This window comes from Berghia stephanieae, chromosome 12 (genome assembly GCF_034508935.2).
Source record: "Berghia stephanieae isolate SIO BIC M18660-M18661 chromosome 12, UCSD_Bste_1.3, whole genome shotgun sequence".
In the NCBI taxonomy this organism is placed as follows: domain Eukaryota; kingdom Metazoa; phylum Mollusca; class Gastropoda; order Nudibranchia; family Aeolidiidae; genus Berghia; species Berghia stephanieae.
In genome coordinates, this window is record NC_088371.1 from 17,279,087 (window position 1) to 17,293,232 (window position 14,146).

A 14,146-nucleotide genomic window follows, 5' to 3' on the forward strand; every position below is an offset into this window, starting at 1 on the left:
ACACACAAAGTTAAAAGCTAAAACATGATGATGACTTTTGCCAAGGGGAGCGTTATGAGTCAAATTTTTCACCATGCTCTCTTCAGATGATAAAACAAGGTCTATGAGTGTTGGTTTCTGATCCCCTCGAAAATGCGTTGGCGACTTAACATGCTGATAGAGGAAAGAGTCTCTATAGAACTCTAAGAATTCTAATGCTTTGTTGCCTGAGGCTGTCTCATTTACCCAATCAACATCTGGTTGATTGAAGTCACCGGTGATTAATACATATGCCCTATCCTTAGTAAGGTCCAGCATAACATAACATGTGGTATAGGGCAAAATAGGATAAGATCCTTTGAATGCCCTTAATATTAATTAGTGATGCCATAAATCTTTGATTAAATATTACAATAACGATACACGTGGTAAAGATAGTATTTCAACTTAAATGTACTCATAGTCTGATACAACTTCTGGTGTTCTCTGGGGAACTAGTTGGAGACCTATACGCACATCCAGCTAGTAATTTTTCACCATCCCTCACTTTCACTTCGATCCAAACACTCTCATTAGCTAACTTTTGGTCAGGTGTCAGGGTGATTTCTTGTGCACCTATCTCCTCTTTCACATAAATGATGATACCCCTGTGACCGTTAATTTGGTTGTCAAAACAATTAGAAAATGAACAATAACCATCCATGTCAACTTCAGCTTTCTGTACAGCCCACTTAAAATGTTTTGGTAAAACTTCTGATACAAAGAGAATATCTGGCTGCTCATGTAAAAGAAAATGAGACAACTCTAAACGCTTGTTTAACAAAGTATCTACATTTGTACACACGCATTTTAGCATTGATTTTGGACGTCCTATTCCATCCTGTCCTTGCCCGGGTTGAGGATAACCGCTGTTGGTGTATCCCTGAAGGCGTTTACTATTTTCATATGTCTTATGACCCATCTGGCCTTCTCCCCGTTTCTGTCTGATTCGGCTTGCTTCTGTTGTTTTAGCTTGACAAGAGCTCGCGATTCTTCTCTTTCTAAAGGGGTACGATCACGTCCAATACTCATTTGTTTAAACTCAGGCTTTGATCCAAGGTTCTTCGCTGCTTTTAGGATTTGTGATACTTGATCACTGTTAATTAATATGATCTTCATAGGTCTATTATCGTCATTCTTTTTCCCTAATCTGACAATCTTCCTGTACTCAACTCCTGTCTCAGTCTCTAGACCCTGTCTACAAAGCTTCTGAAAATATTTGGCATCCTCCTCCTTGCGAGCTTCAGGATCATCACATTTGTGAACCGGAACATTGAACACAATTAGATTGTTTTTTCGTGCTTCACGTTCAGCCATCTCTTTGACACCGTCAGATGCTAAATTTGCAGTGGCTTCATCAATCTTTGTTTCAACTTCATTTTGCGTGCTTGATAGCTTGCCTATTTTCTCCTCCAGTGACTTCAGATTATTTTCCAACTTTTTGAGATCCACTATTGAAGCTTTGTGTGTGAGTTCAGATTCAATATTTGAAATTCTAGCTTCTACAGCTCCAAGAAATTCACTGCACTTATCCTCAATGGCTTTATCTGTTTTTACTGAGAGCAGCGCTGGTTGCACACAATATTCACAGAACCATCGAAGGTCTGGCCTTGCAATGGCACAGTACGTCTCGGGTGACATGTTCAGACAACCAGTACATGCCCAACCATCACATCTATCACACTGCAAAAGGCTATCTGATTGCTCTGTAAATTTTTTATCGCACAGGATACATATATGAAAATCAGTCTCATTGTCAGAAGCTTGTTTACTTTTGACAGGTTCCACTTTCAAATCAACTCCATTGCTGTCCTTGGAAGGTTTAATGTGATTGCGATTCTCACTGCCGCTTCTGCTTCCACTTCTTGTCTTAGGGATAGCACTCATCTTGGACTTGAGTACAGGCAGTCCGCTGATCAATCTGACGCACAAGTCCAAATGTACTCACAGTATTCTCAAATAAATTCCTTTCAAAAACCCACACAGTTCCTAAAATCACTAATGAGTTTGAAGTCTTGTATACTATACGCTTTCACAGTTGAATGTTTAAGTCAGCCATTTTGAAAATTCAAATCTATCTTGTTTACACTCAGTCCAAGTCTCACTACTAAGATCCTATCCACCAATGGTCATCCATAAGGGAGGCCCACAGAAAAGCATTGTTGCAGGCGACAGGACAGCAAGATATGTTCACGAGAATAGATGGGAATTAAGTCGTCAAAATGTATGACCATACCCAGATCCACATACTTTGCAGGTCTAATAGCCGAACGCAATTATGTTTTGATGTTGCTGGATAATAATAGTGTACATTTATATACTGCCATCTCATGCAATATGAGCTCTAGACGCTCAAGAAGAAGAAGAAGGAGGAGAAGATTACAGTTACTAAATCTGTCTTATGAGTTCAAGTTTATTTTCCTGAGCGTTCGGAGAAATGGAGCTGGCCTTTATTATATTATATTTTTTAGTTTTTAGCGATTTTGGTATTTGATTCAGTTGCAATGCCCAATAAATATTACTATTTATTTAAATTTAAGATAAGTTTCATTTCTATTAAAATAAAGATAAAAAAGTCCTTCAGAGTAGAGCCACCAGGCCCATGGAGCCGGAGTTTATCCCGGTTTCTATAGTGTGAAACGGACAATAGCACTTGTGTGCAGTGCTACCCTTTGGATGGGACGCTAGTCTATTGCAAAGTACTACTGCCAGATCTAACAGCCCCAGCAACCTTATCTCTGCTGGGTGGACAGGGGGGTCAGAAAAAAATCTTGACTGCACCTGGGATTGATCTTGATCCCTTTGTTTGTGAAGTGCGTGCTCTAACTCTACCAACTAAGCTATTGAGACCCCTTCATTGTTATACGTGCTGTGTTTTTTCTTATTTCAAAAACAATTTGCTGAGTCGACGCCATTATGTTACTGTGTTTCCCATCAGTTTTTATTTTGCAAGTGATGACAAACATGTTTCATCAGGATATAGTATCTCTAGTTAGGGTTGAAAGGGGGGGGGGGCGTAGAAAAATCTCCTCTTTAGGTGCTATGAAACTACAGAAGTCCTCCCTTATTCTTCCTTGCTTATGTTTTTTTTAAATGACAAAATATTCCAGATTCTGCCCCTTATTACTTAATACTAATCTTAATCTAATAAGGCTGTCACTATTATGCCTTGTATTGACTGGGTAAAACTTTTGCTGTTCTTATCTTTATAGATATATCGCAATGTCAACATGATCTTCTTCTGGAATATTTATTGGTGCCGTTCTCGAACAGACCGACCATATCTTAAATGGTCTACTTGCCTTTGTGATTGACAGGTATGGACCTACGTGCCTTTTTTTTGTGATTGGCAGATGAGGGCCTACCTATTGCCCCTCATCTCGACAATGTTTAGAAAAAAACAATAGCTGATAGATGCGTCTAGTTGTGTGATGTTCATGATTTAACCTTTAATCGATACATATTACATGCCGGCATTATGACCATATCTGGATATATAAGAAATGGGTGTTTGATATTAACCAGCTTTCACTTTCAAGATTGGGTTTTCAATTGTTTGCGCATAACGACCATATATGGAAAGATTATGAAGAAGGTTTTGGTTGGCTAATGAACTTTGGACAAGAGGCATAATATAATAAGCGAGCTTGTTTTTCTGCATTTTATTCAATCACAACAACTATCAACTATCAAGATGCATTTGAAACACTTCTACACTACCCTCATCCCGACTGAGGAAGCTGCTACAACATTTTTGATGGATCCAGCCTTGTTGACAGATATCAACGCATGTGGTGATCCTTGTGGACAGTCTCAAGCCTGTTTAATTGCAGAGGAAATGTTGTACATGCGCAAACTATAATTTTAGGACAGACTATTAATCAGAATTTTTTTCTTTGTAGGACACCCAAACATTAATGCGGCCGTTGACAGTCTCAAGCCTGTATAAACGCAGAGTGGAAATGTCGAGGTGGTAGGTCTGCTACTAGAACAGAAACGCGTGGTTGTAGAGTGGGAGGTTTGCTACAAGAACTGATAATGTGAGGTGTGTCTGCTAAGAGAACAGCACCAATTTATGTCGATATACGAAATCCTTTATTTACTAATGTTTTATAGCGAAAAATAAGAAAACAACAACAAAAACTGAACTTTGATGGTTTGTCGATATAAACACTCTGCACTGTATTAATTCCAATCACTTACACTCACTCACACACACACAAAATCAACAAGAAGTTGAAGGACAATAATTTTTGTTTACCTTTAGTTGATCCTATTGTTCTATCCACCAGGTATGCATCTACGATCAACATGTTCCAGTTACTAAATCTGTCATCCCCCGACTCTTAATAAGTTTTCCTGACTGCAAACATGGGTAAATTATCCAGGAAAAAGACTTTTGATGGCAAGACAAAAGTGAGTTTGGCATATTATGTTGCACATATTAATATTAAAAATTAAATTTTTTTTTTTTTTTAATTCGATTAAACCAAGTTACAATTATCTATAAAAAAGTGTAGAAAAGAAGTTTTTAGTCTTGTCTGACTGTCCATAATGGTCAGAGTTTGAGTTTGTCTTTTGTATTGTGTATTGGTTAGTCATTCTTTGGGTTTGGAGGCCACAGATTTATATCCTACTGGAGATACTGGGATATTTTATCATGACCTCAGAGTTATATATATAACTTAAATTTAAAATGACTAATTATATATATAATATATATATATATATATATATATATATATATATATTATATATATATATATATATATGTATGTAGGTTTTCCACTTATGTACTTGGGAAGCAAGAAAAACTCTCTTTCTGCTTTTCTCACTTACATTAAAAACCAAATAATTATTTTTATATAATGGAGGCAGCGTGGCTCAGCGGTACGGTCTTTGCTTCGTACCCGAAGGGTACCAAGTTCGATCGCCTGCCGCTGCGTTGTGTTGCCTTGAGCAAGTCACCTAGCCCTAGCTCAATTTGCGCTGCACTGCGGCTGACGCCTGGGTTGTTCCAGTCTTCCCTTGGAATAGACCCTAGAGACAAATTTCCCCTATGGGATGAATAAAGGAAATTATTATTTATTTTAAAAAATTTATTTATCATATGGTATTTCCACATTCTTATATCACTTTTCTACTTCACCTTCTTTTTAGGCTGATTGGAATGATACTGATGTTTTTCCCTCTTTTCTTTTTTATTTCAATTATTGTTTTACACAGGATGATAAGCAGCAAAGAAAGATTTCTTCCTTTTTTGAAGTGAGTCAATATAGAATTCTTTTGATACCCGTATGAAAGTGAAAGCATATAGTCCTATATTTAATTTACCTACATTTTTAATTTACAACAAATTACAAGAATTTTATTTCCTACCATAAATTAATTTCTACCTGGAGAATTTATAATTTCAGTCAGGGCAATACAATAAAATTATATTCTTAATAAGTAAAAACAAGGCATAGAGAGCACAAGAGCAATTTCCTTTCAACCTTTTCTCTAAATCATTTTAAGAATGAGCTATAACTATCAACTGTCCCAGTGTGGCTATGTGGTCTTGCGGTAAAACATGCTTTCAGATCAGAAGGTCCTGGGTTCGAGCCTTGCTCGACGCATAGTTGAGTTCTTGGAAAAGGCTCTTTACTCAAATTCTCTCACCGCACTCAGGTGCAAAATTAGTACCTGGCCGTTAACAGCGTTGTCTCTGTCCGAAAAAATTGAATATCGCCTAACAGGCGTCCTGTCCCGTCCTACGTGTTAAGTGTTGCTGTTGGCCAGGGACCCCTTGTAAAGCACTTTGACCATGTTTGGTGGATATTGCGCTATATAAAAGCTCAATTTAATCAACTGTCAGTGCAAGTTGAAGAATAATTAATAGGGCTCAACTGGTTCTTCAATTTAAAGGCAGTGGTGCCAATCTTATGTACAGAATTTGCTTAGGTGTGTACATATTTTTAAATTTTTATTAAGTATTTTTAACAATCATAGACTCTTTTAGTGTACTTAAACACTTTAATCTGTTTGCTGACTTGGACGTTCATATGAGGGAGGTCAATATTATAGTATTTTATTGGTTGGTCATATCGGATTTATAAATGGATTCTGGAAGAAGATGCTATTTATTGTCTATAAAAAGTAAGTTTATTCATTAATTTAAATTATCAATGATAATATTGCTAGTATGATCTTATTAGCCATTATCAAATTTAGGGCTAATTATCGTTTTTGAAGGATTGTACATATTTTTTCAAAATCTTACTCATTTTGGATCTCCGTTGTACACATTTTCATGGGCTAGGGTTGGCAGCATTGTAAATATTGAGCACTTGACAAAATCTCTCATTTCTCCCATCTGTGATTTAGTCTCTGGGTTCAGAGTGTTGTGTCATTGACCAAATGATAGCATTGTAGCAAATGATTTCATTCTATATTTCATTCTACAGAAACAGGGATCAACTCTAGTTATGTAAATAGAAGGATAAATTCTTCTATTGAATAGCTGCACAACTAGTAAATGGAAGAGCGTTATCTGAGTTGACAAAAATTTCACGCATATTTCCCTGGAATTTTCAAATTTTTAGTACCTTAAAGATCCTCCTCAGAATCTGTGATGATTAGCACTTTTTATATATTTATTTTCTACAAGAACAAAGTCAATTTGTCCAACATTTTATGAGTCATTCCTTTTATCCAAGTATTTAATTGTATTTATTTTTATTTTTTTCAGAATAAGCCTGCCAATAAACAAGACTCCAGCAAGCTTTTTACTTCAATTACAGAATCAAAGAAGGCCTTTAGTCATGAGTCGAGCCACAGTAATAATAAAATATCTTCTTTATCCTCCACTTCAAGAGGAGGAGCCGTCAGATCTGTAGATTCATTAACTCTTTTCAATGGCAAGGAAATTATTTGTGTTGATGACGATAATGACACCCCCCAGAAAGGAAAAGAATTTGATATTGCAAGTCGAGACAATTGCGTTACGTCAGTTGACAATGAAGGTGGCAGAAATAGTAAAGAGGATGAAATTGATGAGGCACCAAATACATTGCTATCAAAATCTTTACAGAATATAGATAACGACAAATATCCAAAATGTCCCAAGGATATAGAGCAAAAAGCTAAAATGCCTCTGGACAACATCACTACAATAACACCTTCAAAAGAAATACAAGACACAGAAAGAGCCTCTAGCCCAGATGTAATTTACAACACACCAAATGTGGACAGTGGGGGTGGTCGAATGAAGTTTAAGGGTAAACAAGGTGGGAGGAGCTTTTTACGCCCTTTTCACCTTGTTACCAAACAGCCCGATTTAAAACCTGCAGAACAGAGATTGAATCCCAAGAGAAAAGTGAATAAAACAATAGGTCCGGTGTCAGTAAGTTTTAATTCTTCAGATGTTACAAAATCAAATAATTGTTTTACAGATAAAATTTTGGACAGTAATGATATAGTTTCCAGTCCTGATTCAACTAAGCCTATTCAAAATGATTTGGGAAAAGAGACTGCAATAATTAGTTTGGCACAGAAAAATGTTGGTGATTTTGGAAATATTCATAAAGATGCTCAATGTGATGGAATATGTATACAAGAATCGCAATCCACCGACAGAATGACTGATCCTAACCAATTCGTTTCTCTTCTTCCAAAAACCAAATTTTGTGAGGGATCAGAAAAAAATGATGACAAACCCAAATCTTGTGATGAAGAGGCTGATGCCGGCGTGGGTTCTAACAGGAATGCAAAGACTGAGAATGAAATGACATCTAAACACACACCGACAAAGATTTATCATCAGTCTGATTTGGCTGACTTGGTTATGGTCAAACGTATGGCCAAGTCTGGGCTTTCTCCTGCATCAAAGCGTCTTTCAGGACAGTTAACATCAATGATGGACATAGACTTTGACATATCTATGGATGACAATGGTGTAGAGAAAGTAAAAAGGAATTTGAATTTAAGCACAAAACCTGAAGCTAAAATTGAGAAAACCACAAACGATTCTAGTTCTTCTGAGGCTCAGAAAGATTCAGATGTAGACTATAATACACTGTACGATATTCCATTATCTCCAAAGAAAGCTGCGGGGTCAAATGAGGCAAAAAGAAGTTTAACATCCAAATCGTACAGTGATTTTAACATTGAACTGTTGGGAATTGATAATAGTTTTGATGGCAATAAGAATTCCACTCCTTCAGTTCCTCAGAAAACCAAACCATCTAAATTTACTGTGAAAAAAGCAGAAGCTTTGGGATGGAAAGGAGTGATGAAAATTGAATCCAAAACGACCACAACTCTGAAGGATGATGATTTGCTTGATGAACTGATGCAGGGCTTGAACTCATCCGGAAATAATGTGAAATCTTGCAAATCTCCGAACAGATCTAAGAAAATGAAGTCAACAATAGCTGCGAGTGCGAGTTCTTTAAATTTTACTGAACACAGCATGTCTGAAAATACATCATCAGTTTTGACTTTGCCAAGCGATGATGTGTTCCTATCTCTAGGTATGGATTTGCCAGAGGAAACAAACGCTAACTTTGCTCCTGCATCAAAGAGGAATGGCAAGTTGCTGTGCGACAATCATGAAGATGAAGATACTGGTGTTTTCAAGAGTGATTTGGCAGTCTCTAATGATGTTGTTATAACAAAGAAGAAACAAGGAATTACTGATGAACATGGTTTATTGAATTGTTCAGATTCAGATATGCTTCTGCTTGCTGAACTGGATGATGAAACAAATGGAGACTCTGGAAAGAAACAAGCAGGGCATAAGGATCTGACCAGTAGTTTTGGTGCTTTATCTCCCTTTAAAGTGCCAAAAGGGTAAGTGGGTTTTTTAAAGTGTTATTTAGTTTGAGTTTGACCCAATGTTCCACGTGTGTATGTAGACCAGTGGACTATTATGATAAATTTAGCTTTATTAACCTTTATTTGTTATTGTTAGAAATTTTACTCTAACAGCTTTTTAAAACTAATTTTGAATGTAATAATTGTGTAAAAATATCACATTTTGACAGCCTTTTATTTTTCTATTTTATGTCTAAATTATCATAATCTGTGATATTGTTAATTTGACAAAACAAATATAATAATATCACCATCGTTAATTTAACATTACAGGAGGCCAACATCATCCTTCAAATCTGAATTTCGATTCTCTGATCTGTGGCAAAGGTTTATAGTTAAGGATGTCACTTATGACAGGTAAAATTTCTTTTCATTAAAACGGGTGATCAAGATTGTGCTACAGAATTCATTTTTATTAAAGTTAGTTCCTTAAGCTCTTTAATGACTTGAGTTGACTTAAGCCAATAACCCCAGACCGAGCCTAAGACCTTTCTTTGATTATCCTTTCACCATCTGATTCTTCCCTTGTCCATCTTTTCCAATGGTTTCCATGTGCTCCATTGCCAAAAATCTCTCTCTCTCTCTCTCTCTCTCTCTCTCTCTCTCTCTCTCTCTCTCTCTCTCTCCTCTTTCTCCTCTCTCTTCTTTCTCTTTCTCTCTCTCTCTCTCTCTCTCCTCTCTCTCTCTCTCTCTCTCACACACACACACACACACACACACACACACACATTTACAATTTTCGCCTATATTATTATGACAATCTAGTATAAATATATATATGTATTTTGTGTTTACTTGAGAAAGGCCAAAGTCCGAAATGTCGTTTGTTTTGTGTTGTTCATTCATGAGTCAGATTTACTCCCTTTATCTTTATCTCCATTTTATTGACTCATTTAGGCACCTCTATTTATTAGTTTTACTACCAAAAATTTCATGCCCTCCCCAGTCATCTCCACCTTTATGATTCCAAGACAGATCCTGCCTTTTGATGATGCAGGCAGTTTTTTAAAAAGATAATCGCCCAGATTTTATTGCCGGACTGCTTGAACCCCCCTCGTTTTCATCAAGAGATTGGTAACAGCAATGCGAGTCTTGCTTTGTTGAAGCTTGAGTTGCATTGCTGTTACAATAGTCTTGGTGGGGACGGTAAAGAAACACTTTTTATGTTAAAGAGCAAAATCATACCTTGTAGTCTTTCAGAGTCATTGGGCCCATGGAGCCGGAGTTTATCCCAGTTTCTGTAGCGTGAAAAGATACAATATCAATTGCTTGCAACCCTTTGGGTAGGATGCTAGTCTATCGCACAGTACTTTCCACCAGATCCAACAGACCCAGCTATCCAAACACTGCTGGGTGGACAGGGGTCAGAAAAATTTCTCGACTGCACTCGGGATCGATCTCGACCCCTTTCCGTGTGAAGTGAGTGCTCTACCGACTGACCGATAGGGACCCCCAAAATCATACCTTGACTGATGGGTTATTCAAATGTAGTGACAATATTTTCTATGTTTATTTAGTTAAATATAATCTGATAACAAATTCTTTTAGGACGTCAAGCATCAACATTTAAAAAAAAAAAGAAAAGATCAAGATCATTAATTCCATTTTATGATTTTTATCATTTTCCTTTGAAAGTTTTAATTTTAATTTCCTATCTGTAAATGTACCCAAAAAATGTATTAAAAGAGTAAATATTTTCATCTGTATAGTACATTTCCACGGAATAAAAACGTTGATATGCTTTCCAATGCTTTGTTTTTTCCTTGAGGACACATAAAGTCAAATTTTCATTTCATTAAGCACAAGTCACCTGATAGGCGTTCTTATTTGAGTTAGTACTCTAACAATATCTGTCACTGCCTTTAGCCAGGCCCTCGGTCACCCTCCATTGTAATTCTTCGTCAGAAAAGGACATTCATCCATGAACATGTCATAAATTCTCAGTAAAAAATGTTTCTTTTTATTCCTCAGTAATGATGATGAAAAACACCTGAGTCTATGTGGGGAGAGTGAATCGACTCCATTATTTTTCTGCATTCTGCAAGGATTTTGGTAAGATTTGGATGAAATACCACACTTAGACTAACATCAATCCAGTTTAAATTTAGCTTTTACTGCAACTGCTGGCTTGCTCAACTAAACAGCCAATGATAACTCAGAGAAAAAAACTTCAGTTTCCGACCTGTCAAGATAAATGTCTATAATGTGTAATGTGTATGTCAGCTTATGTGAATTTAATCTTGATGGAAACAAAAAACAGAGACAAAACTTTTTTATAGTTATAGCTGCTATGTACCTATCTTGTCTTCTGTTAGTGTTGTCTACAGTCTTCTATTGCTTGGCTATGTGATCTTGTGGTATGACACTCACTTTGGGTTCTCGAGCCTTGCTCGGCGCATTGTTGAGTCCTTGGAAAAGGCTCTTTACTCGCATTCTCTCACCGTACTCAGGTGTAAAATGAATACCTGGTCGTTAAACTAGCGTTGTCTCTGTCCGAACATATCTGTCTGTTATAATATCACTTAACAGGTGTCATGACTCATCCTACATGTTAAGTGTTGCTGTTGGTCAGGGACCCCTTGTAAAAAAGCGCTTTGAGCATGTTTAATGGATATTGCGTTATATAAAAGCTCAATTTTTAAATTAAAAAATGCTCAAGTTTTTAGTGTTGCCAACTGTGGTAACAGTTTAGCAGTAATAGTAAGGTAGAAATATCATGTTGACAAACCTTGTTTGATGTTGGTTGAAAAAGGGGGTATTGAATCTGACTCATTTGGCCAATGTTATTACATGTCATCTATTATGTTCATTTTTGTTCATTTTTTTCTCTTCCAAAATTAGAGCTAATGTGTATTTTCCAATTCTGGATTTTGTTGGTCTTACAGGGTTTATTGCTTTTTAAATTTTTTTTTTTTATTGGTCCCTTGATTAGTTAGGTATAAATTTGCCAAATTTGAGAAGTAAAGGGAGAGGGGGAGAGAGGATGAGCCATTGGCTCAGTGGTAGGGTCTTTACTTTTGGTTCAAAAAAGGGAGTGGATTAAAAATTCACCCCAAATACCGGAGCAGATTCAATGTCTCAATCATTTCTATGTTACATGTCTGTGTTGAGAATATTGGCTATTATAAGCTTAAATGCTGGCCAGCTAACTTCGTGGCATTTGTGTGTGTTGAACCCGTGACGTCAAGAAGTCAGGGAGAGAAGGCTCTAGTTAAACTAAGGTTTCATGCGACTTTTTTTTGGGATCGTGGGTAGCTCATACGGTAGAGTTTATTCTCTGTTGTCTTCTGGCACTTTCCTACTCACTTCATTTCTTGTTACTTTTGGTTGAAAAGACTGGAATCTTTTTAGAGTTGTAATTCAAGTTTTCCAATTTTTTTTTATTTTTTTTTCTTTAAACCCCAAGACAATGCAATTTGGTTTTGATTTTTTGTATCTATTTCATGAGTAAATTCCAGCATTGTTGACACAATATCAAAGCTAGCCTTTGAAAATTCTTGCAGACAGCTTTAAAAAAAAAAAAATCCACTCAACTCATTAAACTGCCATATCTTCTATTTCCTTTCTCTCCTTCTTTCTTTATTTTATTTATTATACAGTGATGATATTCTTCCGAGGATCAGCGGAATTCCGGGATTTTGTGATTTTCTCAGAAATTTTCCGCTGATTTTGCTTTGTAAAACATTTTCCTTTGATCTGTAATCACTGGGCTACAGTAACAAAGTTATAACAATTAAAAACTAATACGTTCAGGCCATTTGACCGACCAAAAGTTAATTTTCAATCTCTTGAATAAAAGGTATTTTTAAAAAATCGTTGTAAGGAAAGGACAATTCATTAAAAACTTTACATAAAGTAAGTTATATCTCTGCTATTAAGAATAGATGTACACTAGAAGAAGTAATATAATATACAAAAGTATGATTTTTTATGTTATGATTTTGTTTGAGTTTGACCGATGGACTGATACATTTTCCTCCTTTTTGACAAATTGCCATTATCATCCCTTATTATAGATTTTTTTGTTTGTTGTAATTTGATGCTAAATATTTTTTTCTTTTCAAAGGGTTGACACAAAAGTCTGCGAGGGCGATGTGGTCAACATTATTGGCCAATTTGATGACAACAATAGATGCACACTCAATGACAAATCAGGAATTTTGGTTGTCTCTCCTGATCTTCTTCTCTCTGGAACATCGGTTGTCTCATCAGTGTTCTGTGCAAGAAAGTAGGTTTTATTTATTGTTTTCATTTTTAACTCACTCAACCCTAACATCGACTATATCCGTAGTTTACCTTGGTTACTTTTACCCCATGCCAATTTATTACAGAAAAGTGAGTGGAGCAGGCACTTATGTTGGTAACAACAAGAGATGAAGTGAGTAGAAAAGTGCCAGAAGACAATAGAGAATAAAAATTTTCGCGGCAGTATTTATTACATTTTTATGAGACAAATTATAGACGTAGTAGTATCAAAGCTAATGTTTTATAGTTTTTGAAGGTTAATGTTAGTTGATTAAAACTATCTATCCACATGCTCATTTTTAGAACATTTTTTTCAATTTTGAAAAGTAGCAAAAATCTCTAGGATTGAGTGAGTTAAAAAATTACTTTTTTGACGACTTTAAAATTGCACTGTTCTGCAGTTTCTTTTATCTTCCATAGAAGCAAAACAATTGGAAGAACTCATCTTATAACTTTACAGGCAGGATTCAAGTTTACTCTAACCGAATCAAGAGAGAGAGAGAGAGAGAGAGAGAGAGAGAGAGAGGGGGGGGGGGGGGGGGGGGGTAACTAATTGGTATGATTTGATTTCTATCCTCCTTATCTTAATTTTTTTTACTTGGGCTCAAAGTAGTGCCGCGCTGAAGACCGGTCTGGACCGCAGTCCGACGGTCTTTTAGCTGTGAACCGAAGACCGGTCCCAGAGGGGAAGATCGGCGGCGGTCCTCACTTCTTATCACCTTTCAACTAGTGCGGGGCGGTCCTTGCAAGGACCACGGTCCTACGGTCTCGCGCCATAGCCTACTACTTCCCCAGCGATTCGTTGCTTCGGTTGCCTATCTTCCACCAATCACCACCCATCCCACTTAATTAATCGCACCCATCCCCCTTTGCCATACACTCAACGACACAGACGACCATACAGGCAGACGACCACCAACCTCCACTCCGCAAACCGCCCTTTCGTGTGTGAGATGGGGGGAACAGGAGGCGCACGCCTTGGACGATTCCATTATACGGGGTAAATTTCAAAATTTACTACACCATA

The 14,146-nt window shown here is 36.7% G+C and overlaps 1 protein-coding gene across 1 annotated transcript in view; it reads left to right on the plus strand.

The window, feature by feature from the left end:
- Positions 1 to 14,146, plus strand: part of LOC144957836 (DNA replication ATP-dependent helicase/nuclease DNA2-like) — a 51,850-nt gene that overhangs the window by 3,282 nt on the left and 34,422 nt on the right. Inside the window, exons 2-7 of the mRNA XM_078889297.1 lie at positions 4,311 to 4,434; positions 5,245 to 5,283; positions 6,749 to 8,850; positions 9,148 to 9,231; positions 10,846 to 10,926; positions 12,941 to 13,102. Coding sequence (XP_078745423.1) covers positions 4,390 to 4,434; positions 5,245 to 5,283; positions 6,749 to 8,850; positions 9,148 to 9,231; positions 10,846 to 10,926; positions 12,941 to 13,102 — 2,513 coding nt within the window. The 5' untranslated portion in view covers positions 4,311 to 4,389. The remainder of the gene's footprint in view (positions 1 to 4,310; positions 4,435 to 5,244; positions 5,284 to 6,748; positions 8,851 to 9,147; positions 9,232 to 10,845; positions 10,927 to 12,940; positions 13,103 to 14,146) is intronic.